At 36.9% G+C, this 23,493-nt stretch overlaps 1 protein-coding gene across 1 annotated transcript; it reads left to right on the top strand.

Annotated features, from left to right (window-relative positions):
• Window positions 1-437: 437 nt before the first annotated feature.
• On the top strand, window positions 438-22,828 carry LOC146160754 (secretin receptor-like). The gene is made up of 16 exons (XM_083384715.1): window positions 438-766; window positions 2,036-2,088; window positions 2,953-3,061; window positions 9,420-9,521; window positions 10,754-11,010; window positions 11,471-11,574; window positions 12,944-13,041; window positions 13,617-13,762; window positions 15,997-16,150; window positions 17,418-17,484; window positions 18,533-18,602; window positions 18,793-18,896; window positions 19,905-20,046; window positions 20,129-20,170; window positions 20,498-20,639; window positions 21,305-22,828. Exons 2-16 carry the CDS (start codon window positions 2,056-2,058, stop codon window positions 21,793-21,795), a joined length of 2,061 nt encoding a protein of 686 aa, XP_083240841.1. The 5' UTR covers window positions 438-766; window positions 2,036-2,055; the 3' UTR covers window positions 21,796-22,828.
• Window positions 22,829-23,493: the final 665 nt, after the last annotated feature.

The following is a 23,493-nucleotide window of genomic DNA, read 5'->3' as shown; positions in this document are numbered from 1 at the left end:
TTTTCCAATTAACGCTTTCATAAGCACATGGTCAAGCAAATAAATGTTAAGGTATTGGATAGTTGTGAGCAAGCATTCCGGCCTTCGTTGACGTAATGCATACTAGTATGTATGTATGTTGACATGTTTCAATGTAATATTTGTAATCAAAATATTTTTGGTGCAACACGTTAACGCGTTTTTATGTATATTTGCATTGACTCCGCACCACTTGGTAAAACTAACAGACAAATTCCAGAACCAGGGTACGTAAATGAAAACCTCTGACGACACTAAAGCAATCACGTTATTTTTCAGACTTGAAAGTAAAGGCAGTATTAGCAAAGGCCCACAAGCTGTAGAGCAGGATAAAAGCACATTTTGACAATTCTGACGTATTTTAAGTATTTGCAGTTTAATTTATAAAAACGTTGTTTGCTTTATGTTCGCAGAAGCTTTAGATTCGAAACTTTGATTTTCCTGCCAACGTCGCATGACATACCATCAGATTTAGCACACCTTTATCGTTGTTCATTACACAGAATTTTCTCGAGTGGATTTGCCATTAACACCTTAGGCCTAAGTAATTGATTTGTTTCGGCGATTGAGTTTTGACAGCTGTTTGTATACGGACACGATGATACACTGCATTGCTCGTTTGCAGTTTGCTAGCATTTTGATTGTAAAACGCTCTCCTTCCAAACTATCTGAACTGCATTAAAGTTACTGCACGTGGTTGGGATACGCTGAACAACGACATTTCGAATAAAAGGATGCCAATTTGAGGGTGAATAATTTGATGTAATTCACGGTTGAAACGCGTCTATCGGTCATCTGGTAGAACGCCACAGTAACATGATACACAAAATTACTATTAATGTTGCATCGATAACAATGAGAAATATTACGTTTTTTTTTTGAAGTGCATATAGATGCTTCTCATTAGCATGCGCGCGATTACATCTTATACAAAAGTGGCTAAAATACATGCAGAAAATATGCCAATCGTTGTTTTTTTTTTTTGGCAAGCTTTAATAATTTAATTCCAAACGGACCAATGAACCAACATAGGCGAAAAAGATATTCATCTTTAAACTAATATACACAGCATGTTGCTATTATTTACTTAGAATCGGACACTCTTCCTTGCTTGCGATAAAATCATTTTACTGCTATCACCTGGCGACCCAACGTAAAGATGTTCATAAATTAAATTAGTCTGTCAGGTTGTATCTATTGACGTTAACATGGATAATTCTATCGATCGCAAAGAAGCTCGCCCTAAGGTGTCAACATGTCAATTTACGGACCAAAGGATAATAAATTAAAAAATTCTAAACAATCGATTTGGCGCTGGGCGCTATTGCCCGTCTGACTATGAATTACCGTTGCCAATAGAATTTTTTCATAATCTATTGAGTCAGATAGCATTATTGTGGCATTATGATTTGACGTTCGCTTGCGCTAAAACATGTAATACGTTGTCATTTGGCGGTCCTGTGTCACGGCTTATCATTCTACCCATCGCACTTGAGCGTTATCTAACACGACCTTTCCTGAGCAAGTAAGTTTTGACTTCAACTTGCGACTTGCATTTAAAAATGATTTTGCGCGTGTTTGCGATTTCACGGTTTCGAAAAAAAAATCTTTACTTGCCTACAGTGACTAATATCTCCCGTTAGATAAAATCGACTACTTTGACAAGAATTCAATACAAATTTCCTTCGTGCTTTCGATTCAGTAGAATACTTTAATACTTTGCAGCATCGCGTTTCCACCTAAATCTTTATGTGACTTTTATCCTACTATATAGTTCGACGATACACTTTGCGCTTTACGCAATGCGGCTGTATTTTGTTTTCGTTGCAGCAGCATGCTTTTTGGGAAGTTTCAATCACACATTGTCAATTGGAAAATATTTTTCTGAACATACACGCAAAAATCTAAAAAGCATAACACGCTGGTATTCATGATTAATTTTTTGTGGCAGATAACTTACGTTTGTGGTTTATCTGAATTGTGCATAACTGATCTCATGGTTGATATTTTATTTCAGAGTTGCCAACGAAAATCACCATGTTGGAGCTCTTGATGCAAATAAAGACAAACGTAAGTTGTTAGGAGTCTTTCGGCATTAGTTTGATTGCACCCAGCGAAAAGGCAATATTATAAAAGTTTTCGAACAATTTACTCATGTAAATATAATGTAGGTTATTTGGTTGTCTAATTATTTTAGGTTATTTACTTATACTTGTAATTCTAATATACGCAAGTTATTTTATTAATGATTATGACGGATTTTAACGAACCTTTTCTACCGTTTTACTTTTAATTTGTATAAAATATTGTGGAATAATAGTAGATAAGGTTATATCAAACATTTATACCCACAGTACAGGCCAGTATTGTATTCGCAGGACGGCTTGGGAAATAAATATACTGTTCTTGTTTTTGATAAAGCGTCACAAGCGTGTTTAGATTTCAAGAAAACTCACTATTTTTACAAAGATATAAGATTTCGACCTATGATGGTCGTGCAACGCCAATGCCGCCCCTAAATTTCGTTTCTGTACTTTTTCATTGGCTATTGGGATGGGCTTGTCATAGCTTTGTTGTCTAAAACTGTAAGTTGAACGGGTTTGTCACCACGGGCATAGAAAATTCGTCAGCAGCTATAGTGTCGGGTTACAACACTCGATCAACATATTGTTCCCACCAGCACTGTTATTTTTTGTTGTAACCTGGTTGTAAACTAAACTGTTATTGTTAAATAGCCTTTGCAGAAGAAAAGTTTTTGCATTTGAATATAGATTGTTTTTTTTAATTGCTTAGTTAAACCAAGTCACTAAATTTTTAACTAAAAAAGACATGAAATATGCAAGTTTCGAACCATTGTTTTCGGAGTATTTTCCGCTGGGATTATGTCCAATTGACTGTGTTTATGGAATTATTCCAGCTCTTTTTTCTTCGCAGTATGACTCCGTGAAGTTCAACAAGTATCTTTGTGGAGTTCTTGATGAATCAATTGGATGCCTGAAAGAAGAGAATGGCGTCATGGCCACAACTAGCGCTTACTCGAGCGGTGAGACTTGAGCATATTAGTGGACTTATTAGTTCAAACAAAAATAAGACTGTAGTCTTTTATAAGTTTTGAAAGCTTGATGTTAATTGCTTTTCTGGCCAGCAATTAACAAAGGGCATATAATAATTGCGCTTGTACGGGTTGGTAAAACAATTCCCCATTGGGAAAGTCTGACCCAACAAACCTCAAAAGATAACATAATTTATTTTGTACATGATTTGAAGGCTTTGCTAAAATCTTCCAGTTGCCTACCAAGATAAAAATTATCTTCGAACAGTTGTTCGCAACTTTCGTAGTTACAGGTCTGTTTTAATGAACAACCTATCCAAAAGTTAAACATATAGTTAGATCAGTGACAAGCTATACATGACACCAACTATTGAGTTAGTCAGTTAGTGTCTTGGTTCACAACTTGGACATATAGTATTCATTTTATACTGAGTTGCTGGAACGGGCCAAACATTTTCCTTAAATGTGCTAGGTAAAACAATATGTAAATGTTAATCACTTTTTGAGGACACGATTTCGTGAAACCGATATATATACTGTTGGCCATAATATAGAAAATACAATAACCAACGGCATTCCATCACGAGGGACCAATATCATTGTTTTGATATACATCTGCATTGTCCCAATAATCTTGACGTCGTTCAATAGCCCGTCATGGTCCTGAATTCAATGAATGAAGTTCTCTCTTTTATTGGACATCTCCTTCTTGACCTTATTTATAGTTGTGTGAATAATATATGGCCACACGAAACTCTAACGACAATTTTATTATATTTCGGTTTGTTTGCGTAACTAATACACCAATAAAAATCCTTTAACATATTTACATACCTATGTCAATTACCAGAGCTACAGCGAGCTTAGGTACTTTCAAATTATAAATATCAGTGCATTCGCCGAATTTTGTGTGCTATATCAGATTCCTGCAATTGCATTCTCAAAAGTACCCATCGCTTGAAACCATAAACGAATTTGCCTTTATTGATTAAAACTTTTGAATAAAATAAAGTGCCCTCTTCGGGCCTTAGAAAAGGTATGCGCACCTTATGTATTATTCATCTTTCGGGGGTCCATTAGCTAATTTGGATTAAACCGGAAAAGCCCTGGTCAGGACCAATTTGACTGCACTGTTACATGCTGTTAACAACACAGACTTCGTGGTGCAAACTGGGTGACCCCTTTTTATTGACTATTTTAATGTGTCCGTTTTATAGACGTAACTTAAGGATACGGAATGGTGTAAAAAATAATGTCACCGAACACATTTTAAAAAAATTTGCCATATATATTTAAAACCAAACGCAAAACTCTAATATTAGTCGATTTGTTTGTGCAGAGTAATTTTTCCCCCAAATACTTTTGTAACTGGGGCTGTCTTAATTACATAACATGTCGTATTTTTTTACGTGAAATCGTTTTTCTGAGGTGTGTTTTTGATAACAACAAACCGGTCAGCACCGTAAGTAAGCCCGCGGTCCTTTTTGGGCAATTTTTTTTATAATTTGTTGGAATGCACTGCAGCGGCGGACTGTTGGCCTTCTCCGGTATCCGCTGACGGCTTGCCTTCGCGGCGCCTGGCCCTGAAGTTATAATCCCCAATTTTGCGCTCTGCAGATAGCTACCGATAAACTTGCTAGGAGAAACGCGGCTCGTATCTGAGCCTCTCTAACAGCGATAAATGGACAACTGCGCCTTCATTATTTCTTCATCGCTGCCGATCGGCAAATTTCCCCGCAAAAAATGCGGATTAATTTGCCGCTCTGAAGTTTCCGCTTCCGGTTTTTATGTACGTCTTCAAAGTGTTTACTGTAATCGCTTCAGCAAAATGCCGATGAGCGAATAGTTTGTTAGATAAACATCATTTGCCCAGATACCTTATATGAATATAATTGGAATTAGTTCGCTATAGTTTTGCCACAACATTTTCCGTGTTCGAAACCTATTTTTACGTCATATTTTACTGATTAAGTTTACAAAATTAACTATACTTTTCCGCGCGTTGCAGCTTATCGCCGACTTTTTTTTAATTTTTGTCAAACCCCGTTTAGGGATGGGCAAAGAAACTGTTAGACGGCGTTAGGTTAATTGACATGGGTCCTAGGTGGAGAAAATCAATCACAGCTTTCATATGAACCATGTTGTGCAAACTGATTACCCTATTTAGTGTTATATAAAAACTGATTGTAAAAGTCAAATTTAAACCATATAGCAGGGCGATAAACATGCTGACATATAATCCCGATTTTGTACATTTACACATAATAGTTTTGAAATATTTTGGAAATAAAAAAATATTTTAGCAAAATCCAATACAGCCAAACAATTTAAAGAAATGATAAATTAACAATTATTCGAAAACTTTCTTTTGAGACAAAAAAAAATCTAAAGAGAGAAAATGTAGGACAAAGGTCTACAATTTAAACAATATCGCCCTTTGTAAAAAAAGCGTTTCATTCCCAAACAGTCGGACATGCGATGATACCGTAATTAAGGCAATGAATCTAAAATGAACAAAATGTGCAACACTTTTTATAAAGAATTTTAGTGAAGATGATATTTTTAAACATGCTTTTTCACTGTTTAAATTTTTTGTTGTTGAATGTTTAACATCTGAGGTTTGTCATATCAGTGTGATGCCGTCATAGCTGAGCAGTCAAAAATTCGCCCATTTGTAATTATGAATATCTGGCAAAAAGAATGTTTTAAAAAAACGTTTCGCTAAAATTATCTATAAAAAGTGTTGCGCATTTTGTAAACCTGTCTAACCTATATTATAGCAGGTATTCGAACATTTTGATCCGTATAATGGGTTTATATTTGTGGAAGCAAATTGTGTAAAAGTTAGGAATTTTATTTTATAAACACCTTTACATTTCTCGATAGTTTATATATTCTGTAGCTATAGGACAGCTTTGCATAATCCCGTTGCCGTTTGCGACAATTGTTGTTCTAGTTTGCTCTCGTTATTTAATCCTTTTTATAGTTAAAATCTCTGGGAGGCCATCTTGTTCCATGTACTAACATAACATAAGACCGAATAAATTTGAGAACCACTATCAAGAAAGTAAAGACTTTTACATGTTCTAATTATTATTACATCAAATAAAATGTGAAAATCCTTGTATCCGGTTTCAAACCAAGAAAACCTTAATATTTGTATTTGCAAAAATAATAAAGGGTGAGGAATTTATATAATGCCAATCCTGATGAGCAAAGCTGCAAGGCTTGTTTTCGTAATACCACAACCCCTTGACTGTTCAGAATACTAATGATCTTACACGTAGCATTGAACTGTAGCGGGTGAAAAATAGCAACCCGACAAATAAACGGACATGTGTCCGCAAAAGGTGCGCGTTATAGCCATTAGACGAAATTGCGATAACATGCGGCGGCAGCAACAGACAGCAACAACTTAGGCAAATAAATAAGGCGACCGCCGCGGTTTATTCGGTGGCGAACAAGCAAAGGCAAACATCCTAAAGGGCCTGGGTAATCGATTGTAAATTAATTCGTCTTGTTTGAGCGACGAAATGAAGCGCAAAGATTGCCGACTGGTATTAATGAGTCTCGGTCACGTGACGACCCCTGCTCACCCACGTCCGCCAGCACCTGCAACGCTATTGGCCGTTTATAAGTTATTTCCTAATTCTGTCTCTTCGGAAGTTAACAAAATATCGATCAGAAATTTTTACACTTTATTCAAAGCAACCTAACTTAACAAGCAATCAGACTTTTATAAAAAAAAATTAGTATTCCAATATACTTGGGTACACTATGCACGGATCTGTAATGTAGCTTTGATAATAAATAAATTTTAAACTTTAAGGCCGAATATGACTGGAAATTAATATTCATCAATATGAATACTAATTTTGCTTGATAATAAATTGCAAAGTCAAAAAGGTCGAGTAGATCGACATCACCTTGATTAAGACGTTTCGATACGAACTTGTATCATCTTCAGTGTCTTCAGCTTGTATCATTTTCACTGAAGATGAAACAAGCTCGTATCGAAACGTCTTAATCAAGGTGATGTCGACCTACTCGACCTTTTTGACTTTGCAATTTATTATCAAGCAAATTTAGTATTCATATTGATGAATATCAATTTCCAGTCATATTCGGCCTTAAAGTTTAAACTTGCCAAAGTGACTCACTTATAGGGTGATACCTACGAGCCAATTCTTCAAAAAGAGCCAGGACTCGACCACCAGCTATGGCGCCCTATGTGAGCCACAAAGTTTCGGTGTTGTATATTCACATGTTTTTGACGCTATAGCTAAAACGAAATGTGTGGTATGGGTTCTTTCTACTTGTGTGACGCAAGGCGACAGGCTTTTATATGTAGCAACATAAAACCGATTCAGGGCCAAGTTAACAGCAAAGATTGAGCGAACAATACCCATTTTAATTGGATTCCAGTTACCGGCGTACATCAATATTTTGTGATTTAAATAATTTTGCGTTGCGAGGTGCGGATCCAGTACTTCGTATTTTGCCTGGAAAAAAATCGCGATATACGATATTGTGCGTTGGAGTTCAACACTAATGCAGCAATTCCAAAATCTGACATAAGTAACTTTTCATGTTGACAACTTCGCGTGGTTGATGGCCAAAGGAAAAATGCGTGCATCTATTAGGTGTCGTTTGGGGACCGATAGTATCTTGATATCCAACGAGTGCTTCCATAACAGATATCAGGTATTGATCCGATAGTCCCCACACTCCATTTAATAGAAAGATAGAGCAGGGCTTTAAATTTCCTCTGAGGCCTCGACAGGATTTTGCGGGCTGCACGTGGCCACGCAAAGGGGTGCATATCGATTTCCTTGACGTTTTTAAACTAGGAACGATAGGATGAAACAACTTATACGATGCACATTTGGTGTTAAATAACTGGCCATTAATAAACAAGTGACATCGATTGAATAGACGAGGCAGACAGATGTTCCCATATAATGTTCTTTTTTGTTTGTCGTCGTTACGAGGACATAAATTGGTGCGTTACACGGAATGTCGTTATCCCTTGTCTTTGTTTTTTCTACGACCATTGTAAAAACGTGAACACCCATGTGTTATACGACACGAATTGATTCATTAAAGCAAGTACTGACAAACAAACGTCACCTTAAAGGGAAATTTATCGCTGTTTTATTCGCAAGCTTTACAAACAGTAGTTTATGGCTTCCTAATGTTTTACGAGGAATATACCATTTTTTTTTATTTTAAGAAGTAGAATAATTAGTTTTGTTATTTTCTGATTCGATTTCAGTTACACATTGCGACATAAACATTCTTACCTGCGCGGCATCAAAGGGTTTAATACAGCAAAACAATCAAAGGGTTTAACATAGCAAAAAATCAAAGGGTTTGATATAGCAAAAATGGGTTCCCTTATTTCGACTTTAAATATATATGCAAATCTAGTTATAAAGCTATATGAAATTGTTTTACAGAATTATGGCTCTGTCAAAAAAATATTGAATTACCAATGTATTTGAAAATAAGTCAATCTCAATCCTGTTGAAATGCGATGCATTGGTAAATATTAGGGAGAATAGGTCACTAAACACCTAGAAAGCTACACCATTTGCGCCTGTGCTGCAACTTTACACTCATCCGATTTGCGATATCATTTATTATTTATCCCAGGTTAAATTTGTCTTTCAAATAACTTTGATATATTTCATTTGCTTTGTGAGGCACCTCAGTGCGTTTTTAAGCAACTATACACTGCAGTCAAATCAGCAGTTTGTTCTAATACTGACCTATCAAAAACGTCTATCACCATCGCTTATGTTCCCTTCGACAGTTCTTATCGTAAATAGAGCCTCCTTTTGCCGTTTGGGTTGCTTACACGTAAAAGTATTCCAATAACTTTGATTTACCCTAAATATTATGCTTGGGTGTCGTTCATCTATTGCTAAAAGCTGCCTCTATAGACCTACTGATTCAGTTTTTAAAAACTTTATTTGTCATCACTAAAGGGCGATCATTTTTAACCCAAAACATTATAAATGTTTACCTATAAGAAAGATTTTGACCAAAAATATGTATATTTTGAAAAAAAATAACCTATTAGGAATACATTGACCTATTCACCATATTGTTGGACGAAGTGCTACATTATGGGGTCGCCAGTCTGCATTCTGCCGACTCGCGTATACCATATGTTGCTCAAAAAGTGATAATGCCGTTAAAATGTTTTGGATGTCATTTAAAACAACATTTTTGAAAACTCGGGGTAATGCAGAAATAGTTTAAGAACCACACTACAGAAACAAACAACGCATAAAATAGCATCGCTTTTTACCCGACCTTAAATTCTTTAAATACTTTTGTTCAGTTTCGGGATGTTCCCGGATGTGGACCGGTGCTACCTGCTGGCCATCATCGGATTTTAACACTACTGTCTGGCTTCCCTGCTCTGGAACAAGCTCAAACCAGAGTAAGTATAGGCTACACTTCTTGCTTATTTTTGTTATTACTGAAGAAAATATAGAAGTTAATGCGTTGAAATCAGTGGTATTTAGCTGTATAAGTTTGTGAAAACGGTTTTGTTAACGTGATTCAGTAATGAATTGGAGCTTATAAAGTTGTTTCCCTTTGTTTTACATAATATTAAACAAACGATAAGCCACCAGCAGCCACATCAGCAATATAAAACCACCACCTTATATTTTAATTAATACATCCCGTAACCGTTTTTTTTAATAGTACCATGTTTTCGTAAATCTATTTCGCAAGAATATATATGATACGCAATCGTAAAACAGTTTAGTGCTACATAATCTAAGTCAAGTTTTGTGCAATAGTGTTTAAACCTGTTGTGCTATCAGATTGTTTGAGTCGAATATTACGGCTGTTGCCCAAAATAGACCCCAACTGAGGTGTAGGTGTGTGCTTTAATGCTTTACTTCAACGCCAATGAAACGTGAGCAAACAGCTCGAATAAATGGAGCCCTTGTGGGTCGTGCTAAATTGCCCTGTTCAGTATAGGGTGATTACGTGTAGAAACACAGGCAAAAATGTAAGCCGGGCGACCCGAATGCACCCCTGCAATGCACAAAGGCCGGAGTAAAACGCGAAACAGTAAAAATAGTGCAATTATGTGCGAGCCTGTGCCAGGACAAGGTGCAGCCAGATTAACGTTCGCTCTGTTGTCCTCCATTAACAAGAGTAAACGAGAGACATTTCGTGGGGCGCCAAGCAAAAATCCCTTTCCGCAGCCGGCTTAGGGTAATTTGTATTTCTTGCCTACGTGTGTGGTTTGATGATAAATCGTTTGCTGCCAACCGCTGACAAGACACAAAGACTCCTTCTACTGACTTGTTCGATATCAAAGCTACGATCAAGAAAGCAGTAATAAATAAAGCTCGAATGAATATACTGGTAAAACTGCAAGGCGAAATAGTTCAGCCGTAACACTATACATGTTTTAATGTCGCCTTAACATTTTTTTTATAATGATAGTTTTGATAATGTAACTTAAGAAGAATTTAACGGTAGGTTTCAAAACCGTTAAATTCAAGGTTTTATGGCTGTGGTACCAACGTCGATTCTTAACCTTACACCACAAAATAAAGTTTTGGACAAGTTATAGAATCGAGAATTGCGCAATTAAGTGGTAAACCAACAAACAATTAATAAAAACTGGCAAGCCGTCCATGCCATTAGCAGGCGACCACAACTCGACGAGCGATAGCGGCGTGCTGCAGATGGCACGTCACTGCAACGCCACCAGTCACGGTTGGAACGTTAAGCTCAGCCAGCACGACTGCTTCCAGGGCATCCGGGACCAGCTGGGCGAATACGACGACGCTGCGGGCGTTGGCCTCGGATTCAACTCGAGCAACGAGTACGGCACTGAGGGCGGGACATCGCTCGACGAAATGCTCTACTATGTCAACGAGGGACCTGTCCAAGAGTCATTGGACGTAAGTTCCAAAGCGGGTTCCGCGAACAAAATCAAGTAATTTTGGATGTGCACGAATGAAAGCTGTTTATTCGTAAATCCGAACTATATAGGTAAATGTAAATACTTAAGTTTAGAAAATGTAAGTAAACTTATAAGCATGTGAATTTTAAACTCATCTCAATAAATTGGGCTCATCATGCTTTTTTTGCTTTACATACAGGTCTTTATTTAGTTTCAAGATATTTTTATTGCAAGGGACCGCAAATCAAGGTTAAAAAAATGCATGTGATCCACAGGCCTACAAATGGATGTTTAGGGGAAAATATTAGTATTTACACACCAGCTTCACGTCTGAGAACATTATATTTGGTCGGGGTGTATAGATCTGGAGGAGTCAGCCGCGTTACTGTACAGTCCTCTGAGCCCGCTCACTAGAAGAGAAATTCGCCCGACGATAATTTGCTCTGCTTTTTCTGCAGGACGACTTCGTGCGACACACGACGCTAATGAAGGTCGTCACTGTCGGACACTCGCTGTCAATCTTTTCGCTTTTATTCGCGCTGGTGTTACTTGCCTTTCTCAAGTGAGTCTTTGTTCTATTCTTACTATAGTTCGTGTCTACATGGGAAATCGGGCCTCACCCGATCCGTCAATTTTGGGTGACAATGGCTTTCAGCGGGATTGAAATCTTCCATCGTTAGCCTCTAATCCGAACAGTAGGCATCTGTCGTTCTGATGGTAAATAGTATTAGGCCTATATGGCGTAATGTGGTCATGTCATTCTATTCGAACTTATAGTTGGGCAAATAAGGTAACTTTGCTCACTCGTGAACAGAAGTGCGAAGTTCGATACTCGACAATGAAAAGCTTTGAACAAGTAGCGCCTGCAGGGTTTTGATTATATGTTGTATTTAGAAGACCCTTTTATAAAAGTTTATTAAAAGAAAAGGGGCCATCTCTTCGAATGGCATTACGGTCGACCTTTTGCCCAGCGTTCATAATTGTTTTTTTTAATTGTGGGTTAGGGATGAAGTTGGCGTTTGGGTTGATGTGAAGTATTATTAAACTTGTTACCCCAGTTTTGTATATTTTATGATTGATCGCCAAACTAAATGTTGACACAACCAGGGCAACGAATTTGATCTTTAGAGAGGTTTTCCAAAGTTTTATATTATAAGGTACTATAAACGGTTCCTGAACTTTTTTATTGACCCAGTGTGCCATGACATAGTCGTTATAGGTTTAACTTTGTCTGTGACCTGATCGAATTAGGTCACAATATTAGCTACCGGTACCAGTATAGAGGAGCAACCATCCTTTGCTCGGCTTAAAGGCCAACAAAAGAAGATTTTAATCAAGCTTACAGCCGTAAGAACTTGTCGTTTTTTGGCTGTTTGTCGATATGTGGATATTTTAAGCTATACCGAAGTTTCAACTTTTATTTCAAAATTATTTGTTTTAAATGATGTATTCTGAAGTCCGTAATATAATACTGCATTTCGCAGGTTGGAAGAAACTATATTTTTTTGCTTTAACATTTTGTGTTTTTCCTGGCCCAGCCCGAGGGCTCAGCATATATTTATAAAAATGCATTTTCTGTAATATAATTTTTTTTTTATTAAACTACAAGAAGTTAATTTTTCAGGAATTTTACTAGTATTGTGCCGGGAAAATCCAACAAATTGTATAAAAAGCTTGTTAAGCGCCCCATCGTACTTTATCGACCTTTGGTGTTCCATATATAGAGTAAAATTAAATTACAAAGTATTGGCGGTTGCTTTTGGTACATCGATTTAAAACATCTTATAGAAGGTGCTTTCCAAACGACTGTAAATCCCCTAATCTATAAACATACGTTTGAAGGATTTGCGTTAAAGCTTTTTAGCGATATATTTCTTAGAACTTTGTTATCCTTGTTCGATGTGCTATTGGTTTTCTGGTTTTTTTTGCAGACGCCTTCACTGTCCACGCATTTTCATTCATATGAACCTGATGGCAACTTTCATGCTCAGAGGACTCATCTGGATACTTCACCACGCGGCATTTCAAGGTTTTAACTGTTTTTATATATATATTTATTATATATAGATACATATTTTTCGCGACGACTAAAAAAACTTCATAATAGTTATAAAAAATTTGCTTCCCTACTGTGTCAGTAGTTTTAGACCTATACAACCATCATATTTATGACATTTATGTTTTAAGCCAGTGGTTTTTAACATTCTAACTGCAGCTTGTTGAATCTTTCTTTGTTTTTTTGATAAAAACAATTTTTAAACATTTACATCCTTTTTCAGCATTTTTTATTTGACTAAACATTGCTATTATTTTTGTTAACTTCGTCGCAAAATTAAAATAAACGGTAAACATGCAATAGTGAATTAGCAGCATATTAAGCGTAATTTTCCACTAAATATAAAGATACCTAAATATAAGATGTTCATGGACCCAACAAATTCAGGTTAAACTCTATTCAAATATCCAAATATTCCTTGCCGCTTGTTTTCCATGCTTAATTGATCATGCGATCACTAATCACTAATTTAAATTTAGGTGTTTCGTTTTTTTTTTTGTTTTTTTTTATTACCGAACTAAAATCTATGACGGTAGCTCTTTTTTTAGACCCAAACCTTGTTGAAGAAATAGTGGAACGCAAGTCGATGGAGCTTTCTTCCAAGATCATGGATACGTACAGTGCGAGCGACTTGCCGGTCTTGCTTTCATTTAAAAAGGAGTTTTGCGTCACGTCGGTTGACCCCACCAACTATGTACGTTTCGTGCGAACATTAGTTTCTATTGATACAGCCTTTCTAGTTTATTGCAAAAGTTATGACAGCCAATAAGGATACTTGCTATAAACACGTTGTTCTTTATATAAGCAAACTGTTGAAAATGTGTTATATCATATCAAGTTTCTTTTGCAACACTTTCAAAATAAATCCAAGTTTTATTTTTTTAATTACATTCAGGACCATGTTAATATTACCTAGGGGGTACGAATGTAAGTGTTATTTTATTAAGTAAGGTGTAACAACGGCTTTGAAGTTACAAAATGTTGACAATTTTTGACACATACCCAACTCAGTTCTACTTTGGTAGTTTTGTGGACCCCAGTTGAAATTCGTTTGCCATCCCGTTTAATCCCATTGCGGCAGCACGAGAAAGCTATTGTCTCGCCAGAACAAATTTACAACCCTTCGTACGTGACGAGTCTAAAACCCTGACTAAACATCAGGACTACAAACGCCATTTTGGCCAGTAATGTGAAGAATTGTTTAAATCAATTGTTTTTGCACCTATAAGAATTCGAATAACTGCATGACTGCATATAGAAACCCACTACACGTGAAGTCAAACTGTCAAATTTGATGCTAACAACTCGCAGAAAAAGTCGGGGTTACTACATAACGTCTGGCCGTACTTCTTAATAAGGCATGGTAGGTACGTAGACTTGGGCCCCTAGTAGTCGCTTTGAATCGATTGTACCAATACAGTTAACTGAGAACGGATATAGCACGTTATTATGTTTGCCAGAAAAACTACAATTCATAGTCGAAACATAGTAATGTATAGTATATAAGGTATAAGCGCAAATCCGTTCCCACCAAAAGCTGGTTTAACCATGCTGTAAAACGATGCCTGTTTAATGTTTTATGACCAGATTTTTTTCACTTTTACTTAAAAGTGGATCCGGGTCCAAGCAGCACACAAAAATACACCATACCGGCTTCACCTTAGGAATACTAATAAAGAAAACTGCGCCTTGGCCGATAGGCGAGTAGTTTGCCAATTTCATTTGTGTAATGAAGGAATTTTAGGTCCGTAACTCGAGTTCACCGAGCGAGGCGCGCACGGTTTAGTGTCGTACTACATTGGCCTTCGTCACGAATACCACAGTTAGAGCGTCACATGGTAGTTGCGTTAGGGTCTGAATTTTCTACAAACTTACAGTCACACGCATGTTGGTACAAGCGACTCGCCATTTCCGGCGACATTTATATTTGAAGGCAAAGCTACATTACCGGTAATTCTTTTTTCCTTTTTTTAAACGGTAAAGTTGTTACTTTATTGCAGTTTTCTTTTAAGCCATGTCATGCGTTTTTGTTTTAGGCCTTGTGTTGTTTTTTAATAGAAAGACTCAGAATAGGGTACCCAATTGTTTAGGTTGTACATCAGCGAATGTTGGCTACGTTCGGCTTGTTCCAGCCTATTTCGGGTTGTGTGCTGACCAAACAACGCATCACAATATTTTACGGCCTTGCCGCGGTCGTCCCGTCGTATTCGTTTAATTAATTACTAGTAATCGGGGTGTTTTGAATCGGAGACCTAGTTGTGGAAAGTCAAATTGCTTGGTTTTATAAACTGGACAAATCAGGCCTGTTTTTTCTAAAAGCGTTTAATGTGAACACTTCCATAAACCCGTGCATGTACCAAGGGCGGTTTTGGGATTTTGTTTTGGGGTCTTGTAAAAATCAGAGAAATCGTTACAAAGTTATGTCAAAACGTGACCTGTTTTTTTTATGTTGGTAAGACGAAAACACTTGGATAAACCGGGAAAAATTCCTTTGTATAGTTTAAATTTGTTTTTCTCCAGGATGCGATAAGACGGCTAATCTGATTTTACCAAAAAGGGCTAAAACAAATTGGAAACATAATTAAGATTTGCGCGAAGCGTGAAAAAAATGCATTGCCATACTAAAAATAGACAAAATGTTCAGCTGATGGGGAGGGCATGGATATGATAGAGACTGAGATATGACGAAAAACGGTAGCTTTGGACTAGAGCATTTTTGTTACATCGTCAGCAGTCCATTCTTTCGCGCGGTATTTGCCACTTTCACAAACCCCGCTCCTTGCCTTGTCATAGAAACCGCACATGCGGTTATTTAGATCGGAAAAAGCTATTTTTAGCAACTTGGCACAATGGCCACTTTTCCGTTCTCAGCAAACGAATGGCCCAACGAGGTATGAATATTAAATGGGCCCCATTGATCTGTGGCAGGTGTGGTGCCGGCTCTATTACGTGTTTCTCAATTACCTGGTGACGGCCAATTACTACTGGCTACTGGTTGAAGGACTCTACCTGAGGATCCTGCTCCGAGCGGTCCGCTTTTCGCACAAGACCTACATGAAGTTCTTTGTCTTTCTCGGATGGTGTAAGCGATACTGTCATCCTGGTTTTCACAATACCTTATTCTTAAAGATCATTCGGAAAAAGTCGAACAGCATGGTTAATCCGCGATGATTACATAAGCTCTCCGCGAAACAAATTATAGGGTTAGACCACCTGTCGACAGTGTGGCATATCGTCTTTTTGTCACATATGAAACGAAGGCTTCTTAAAAGTATTATCCGAAGTGCAATACTAATAAAACGAAAATAAAATAAACTATTTTCAGTTACCAATGACAAAACTTTTCTAAGAAGCATTTTAGATGGTATGGGGTATATTATTTAAGGGCTTGTTAGGTTTGTAATCTTTATACAAATATTATAATAAATTGTTATAGAATTGACCATATTTTATGGTAAAGGGCTGATCTTTCAATAACTACAACTTTATCCCGAATACCGATAGTCTATAAAATTACCCTGCCTGAATTTTTAGCGCTTTGATTATTATCATTTCAGTTTACACAACAACGCACTGCCATTTAATGACTCATTAAGGTCTTCACCCCACATAATAAATAATTCAATATGAGACGCTGGGTTTATTTTGAACGCGTGGTTCGCTATATGTCACTTTTACAAGGAAGCTCATTAGTCGTTTTGCCAGTGCCAGTCAGACAACCCAAAAAATGACACGCCAAATATGATTTTCATTTAATGCACAAATTTTATTGGAGCTTCCGGTATCGCTTCGAAAAAATATTTTAAGTAACTGAATGAATCGCAAACTAAGATTACCGGCAAAGCGACCCAAAAAATCTCAATTTTCACGCACAAAGGTCGCCCTAATTTTGTCACCTGTGAAATTGAATAATTTATAACGGCTGTGTGGTCTTCAAATAAAGTCCTTTTAGCTATAAATAGCGCAGTCATTTGCTCGGCGCGCTTCGAACGAAATGTATGCGCTGCAATAAAGTTGTTCAAGTTTACTTCTTTTGTGTCAATAAGTCCTACACGATATGCGATCAAGACTTAAAAAATATTTCGACCTAAATTTGTCACAAGGTAGTATACGAGTATTTACAATCACTGATCGGTACCCGATGGAATATCAGACATTTACCAATGGTTCGGTTATTATTTAAAAAATCCCTGTGAGACTGGAAATGTTCTGGGCCGACATAGCCGACATACAAAACAAAAGAGACATTCCAATAAATGAACTGCGCGTTGGGACAAAATGCTCTGCATTTGTTTGCGCTTTTAATCCGTTCTTGTAATTCTAACCAACGACGAATCGTTTTGTTTCAGTTTGTCCTTGGATTTCGGTTCTCGGATCTGTCCTGGCAAAGAGTCTAGATCCGGAAGAAAATACAGCGTAGGTTAATTTATTATTTTCTGACAATAATTTGTGACTAATGCATATATGCTTGTTTACTCAATTTTCGCCGCCGATCCTTTTAAAGTTTGGCAGTAAAGCTACGTGTCTTTATTAAAAAATATTATATTAATCTTTAATAAATTAGAGCATTCGTTAAAAAATCGGGAAAAGTTTTCTAAGTCGCAAAATTACAAAAAAAAATTCAAACGATAGCATTTTTAACCAAAATTACCTTGTATCTCTTTTCTATTGTTTTGGCTACATGTATTTGTTTAGAGAGGACACGATTAAAAGTTCAGGTCCGTTTAGATTTTCTTAAGCGAACCTTGCAAGTATGACGTAAAAGCCGGCACGGCAAAAATCGCACTTTGTGATCCGATAAAACAAATAAGAAAAGTAGATGCAAAGCTAATGACCTGTAGCAAAACAGTTGGTGTACGTGCGTAACGTGCCGGCGCATTGCTTGGGCATTTTGTACGAAGGTCGTAAACGCGTTGACGTTTGCTTTCCAGAAATAGAACAGCCGAATTCCTAAAAATCGCGAGGCATATACGAAACGAAATTGAGCTTTAATCGTGCGTCTATTAAGAGGTCCACTTTATGCACAATCTAGTAAACTCTATACATTGAGTGAGAGTACATACGTTATTAAAATGATCCAAGCAAAAACACAAAGGTTGTAAAAAAGATCCAAAACAACTTTATTCAACAAAAGCAGAATACTATAGTTACGCGAAAAGCATCGTCAGTTCTGCTAATATTCTTATTCAAATATAATCTTTATTAAAATGCTAATTCTTCTATCGTTGTAAATTTCACGTAAAACAATTTGTAGAAAAGTTAAACCCAACAATTTTAATCCAACAATACTCGAGTTATATAGTTGTTCTTGTCACAAGGTTCGGGTAGAACAAAAGCATATCCTCCAACAGAGCAGATGTCGTTAATTATACTCCGTAATTGGCTTGCGGCGTACTGCGTTAAACTATTATGATTAATTTTATGTTTATAACACGCCAGCATCAAAGTGTGAAAACTTTTGCAGGTGTTGGTTCGAAGACAGCAAAACGTCGTACAAGTGGATCATCAAGATCCCAATCCTTCTTTCACTCACCGTATGTTCGGGCACTTTTATAGTGATTTTACTTAAAATTTTGGTGTAATCTTAGGAAAATTAACAAGATTGCGTGAGCAATGATGTTCTTCACAAAAAATCATCAATATTTATTAGCAACGATCAAGCTATATATTCGTCTGAAAATACTACTTAACGCAAATTATCAACTTGTCTAATATTTTTACCAGATCAACTTTGCCATTTTCGTGTTGGTTGTGCGTGAGGTCGGATTGAAACTACGGATGAATCAGCGACACCGCGCGGTAGACGGGAGAGAAGATTACAGATGGAGGTTAGCGGAGTGTTTTAATCGTTGAATTAAGATCCAAAAACACTTTGTTTTGTAGCTGTATTTTGTCCAGGTGTTTTAAAACAAGGTACCAAATATGGGTATCAGAGTTGGATCAATTGTAATTGTATTTGATGTAATTAATTACAGGTTTTAATGTAATTGTAATTGTAATTTAATTGAGGCATTTTCATTCTCTGTAATTCTAATTGTTATTGTAATTTGCTAAAATTTTGGCTGAATGCATTGATATTGAGAAAATTGAAGTTTTGATGCCGCAAATTGTGATTGATGAAGGCCTAATTAATTACAATTTTTAATGTAATTGTAATTGTAATGTAATTGAACCACTTAAGGGAGTAATTGTATTTGTAATTTTAATTGATCTGAATTATTTAATTAATCCAACTCTGATGGATGTACAGAAGACACAAAGTTATCCGTTTGCAGGTGATGCATCATAAGCAACAAACTATTTGTTGTTGTAAACCCCACATTATTATTAATGCACACTGTTTATTAAAAATTAGTCACCTGAATAACGTTAATAGCAACAAAGCAATGGGTATTACATAAATCGCTAATATAACCTCACAAATTGTTGCACAAATATGCTTTTCAATTTGTCGCCCATATTTATTGAGTATTTTTCAGTACTTTGTAATTTTTGGGGAGCCACATGTTTTACAAGAAATGGCCTAGAGACTCATCTATGCCTTATGTCACTGTGCAGAAATGTTTTTACGACGACATAAAACATATGCCATGCGTTTACGATGCCACTTTATTGCCCTATGTCTTTCATAATCAACCAACATCTCTTAAAAAATATTTATTGATCCTTAAAAATAAAAATTAAATCCCGACTGACTAACAAATATAGGCTTGTAATATTCTTTTTGTCGGCATATGATACTTAATGCAATAAAAATCGGGATGTTTCTGAAAACGTGCTCTGCTTGTACCATTTGACCTAACATTGGAAGGCACTATGACCTACTTTAATTTTAGGTTAGCCAAATCGACGGTGACTCTTATTCCATTGCTGGGCATCCAATATACCATCACAGCGTTCCTCGATGTGGCAAATGTGAAGAATCCAGACGCCCTCTTTGCCAAGAAAGCTTACGAGGCTTCATTCTCCTCAATACAGGTATAAAACGCATGGATATTGCAGTTAGAAATTATTTTTTTCCTTTGCCATAATTTTTTGACTCATTTTTTTCTTATTTCAGGGATTGTTCGTCGCCCTAATTTACTGCTTCTTCACGCGTGAGGTGGGGAAAATGTTATACTTTTTTTCAAAATACATAAACCTCGAAAAAAAACATAATTTAAAAAAATATTAAAGCCCAAAAAAGCAAAAACGTAATGATTCTATCTTCACCTTATTTTTAAATGGATGATAGCATTACATATTGCCGAAACATCTAAAAACATTACAATATGTCAATTTTGTCGAATGTTATCTATTTATTATTTTAACCAAAAATAATGCCATTTTTTTCAGAAGTTGAAATTAAATTTTAATTGCGAAAGATTTCTGATGCTCTTACTTGAATTGGTTGGAAATCGACTAAGCTGTATTTATTTTATTCATGCAGGTGCAAGAGGAGTGCGGAAAGATTTGGAGAGGACTAAAGACGAGCTGGGAGCTGAGCCGCAGAGAGCAGCATCAGATAAAGAAGGTCAAGAGGCGCAAATCCCAAAACACAAGCACATTTTACATCTCGCGCAAGGTTTCAGGTAAATAAGTATCGATGTTTGTTGTTAAATAGCACTTTGCGTATTTGGCTATAGTCGGATGCATATAGATGTTTGGAGATACATTTTCTTATTTCAGTTCCACAGATACTTCATAATTATCTCTATACTACGATTTTTGTTGCGTTTTTGCTTTTAAAGAATATATGGCTAGTACAATTTTATGGATAAAAGAACACAAACCACTTCGAATATGAAAAACAGATATTAACCGCGTGCTGGCAATATTGTCGTTGACCAAAGCGCTCCGTCGCAAAACCCTTGTCGCAATAATTGTTTGATACTGTAGCTTTAATCTGAAACCCTTTTGAATTGTTTGATGTTATGCGCGCGTTTTGTTGTTTACCGTTGTAAGTACGCCGAATTCGTGCCGAATATCAATATGTTCCTCAGTATGGTCAAATCGGTCCAGATATCGGAACATCCTGTCGCCCACTAAGAATAATAAAATTAATCACTTTCTCTGGAAGTGGACAGGGCTATTTTCAAGCTCAGTATAGAAGTAACCCCGTAACCCTAACTGTATTTTACTGCTGAGTCGTCGCTTTCTGACATGTGTTTTATCCCGCTTTTTTTTCTTTCGCACTCGTTTTTTTTTGTATCGTTATATAAATAAAACAATTAAAAAAAACATTGTCGCAATGCAGATACGTCGTTCAACGCCGGCCGGACGAGTTTTGCGACCACTCGCCTGCTGTCGGACAGCTGCGCTGTTCGATCCTCGTCGCCGCCGCGAACTCAAAGCAAGTTGCGAACCGGAAGCACACGGCTGTCGGTGACGCCGTCGATCGAACCCGAGGCTTCCTGCTCATCCGCCGCACGAGCACCTCTGCAGTCCCGCGAAGATGACGTTTTCGTCTTCGAGCCGCCAACAGAGGGGTCCGACAAGCTCTGCGTAGATTGCGGAGACGTTAAGGGCAAAGACAAGGTGCCAAGCATCGTCGTTTGCCAACCGCCGACGATCCGAGTTACTTTGTCCGACGAGGCGTCAAACAAACTAAATGACTCGAGTGCGAACGAAACGACCTCGCTGCTGAACGGCAAAGCGCGCGCATTGCAAGCCCGTGATACAAGTCAGAACGGCAACAATCGATTCCAACTTAAAGGATTCGATTCGCTGGATTCCGTGTGCGTTTGAAAAATCTCTTTTATGGTCTGCCATGTCCACAAAAATGTCATTCGTTGCTTTTTCTTCTTAACTCCCTACTACTGTTCTTCTACTGTGATACTACTTTGCCCTGTTAATTGTTTTGCGGTTAGTTCATTTATTTCATTCATATTTTTGGCGAGTTCCACATTCGCCTGCGATTTTAAGAATGCCTTTCTGATCAAAGGCGACAACTAACAAGATTTGATGCGCAAGCCAAAACGAGTTTTCACTCTCCAGTTCCACGTTATAGGTTTGTACACGGTTCTATTCGCTACAAGTTGTATTTTTACTTCAGTGTACTATAAAAATAAATCAGGTTGCATCTCGTGCAGTTGTTTCGCATCGTTATGCAGAAATTAGTATATTAAGTTCCAAATTATGATAAAGCGTTAAAAATAAAGCGTTCATTATCTCGACTGAAGTTTTTAAAAGTATTTAATTCATTTTCTATACTTTATTCAGAACATCACAACCTGTGTCATCATAACTTGTTTATTGTCACTCCTCTCGTTATTACCATAAAGAGTAATATGTTTTGTGTACGAATTGTACAGTCACTGCCAGCTGTTGATTATTTCATTATACTCCATGGAATCAAACCATGAACTTTCATGGAATAAAACCATGAAGAATCAGGCGGGTCCTGATGTATATCTTACCTCATCTGAATAATTTTAGTCTAAAATCTACCTTGTAGTCGGTAAATATAATCAACAGACATCTAGCGACCATGGCTAATAAAAACAACTATATTTACACAATGTTTCTCTTGAAAACCAATCAAATACATAGTTTAAAAAAAATATTACTAACATGCCATTTGTGTTCGGTTTATATCGTCTCCGTTAAATTATTCGAATATAATTATTTTTATGCGTTTTTTAAAAGTGTCGTCCAACTAAGTTTTTGTTTGCTTTGCCACCCTTTTTTATTTTTTAACCTCCACCACTTAACTGAATTTCACGCCACTCAAACTTTTCCTTCAATGTTTTCTTGTTAACTTTTTTTGTTATGCTTTGTATTTGCCGTTCGCTCTTAATCGTTGTCTTCACTCTTGTGCCAATAAACTGGCCAAAGGTTGTGTGTAACCAAGTTGATAGAAGGTTTTTAGCGGGGTAGGTCATGAATAAGCCCAACCAGGCTTGCCTTAAGCGACAACAAGGAAATGTGAAACACAATCGTAATAAACAGTAACGCGTTGTTTGTAAACTTTTGTACCGTTTTAAAAATTTGAATGAGTTTAGGACTGCGGAAGTTTGAGCGGTTGGACCACTTACTGATTATGTAAATGCCAGAAAGATCTTGAAAATAATGAAATCGTATAGCACGTTTGCAATGACAAAGCAACTGTCACCGAAGGGTAGTGGGGGGCGTCTAATGTAATCAACAATTTTTAAAGCATATTTGTTTAATTTGGCGATAACAATATGTTACAACTGATTTCAGAACTTTGCAAAGCAACCGAAGGGTTCGAAGGCGAAACCTTAATCTGAACATATTATTGTCCTGTGACGCTATGGAGTTTTGAGCACCAGACCAATAAATTTTATTTAGAATTTACAAAGTAACTACAACAGAATACTTTTTTACATGTCGTTACGAGCAAATACACGTTACATACAATATCCCCGAAACTGAGTTCATCGAGAGTCTCGTCATTCCAACCCATACTGTAAAAAATACAAA

This window comes from Ascidiella aspersa, chromosome 3 (genome assembly GCF_963924565.1).
Source record: "Ascidiella aspersa chromosome 3, kaAscAspe10.2, whole genome shotgun sequence".
Lineage (NCBI taxonomy): Eukaryota > Metazoa > Chordata > Ascidiacea > Phlebobranchia > Ascidiidae > Ascidiella > Ascidiella aspersa.
Note: the sequence above shows the minus strand (reverse complement) of the source record. Positions and strands in the feature narration are given on the sequence as shown.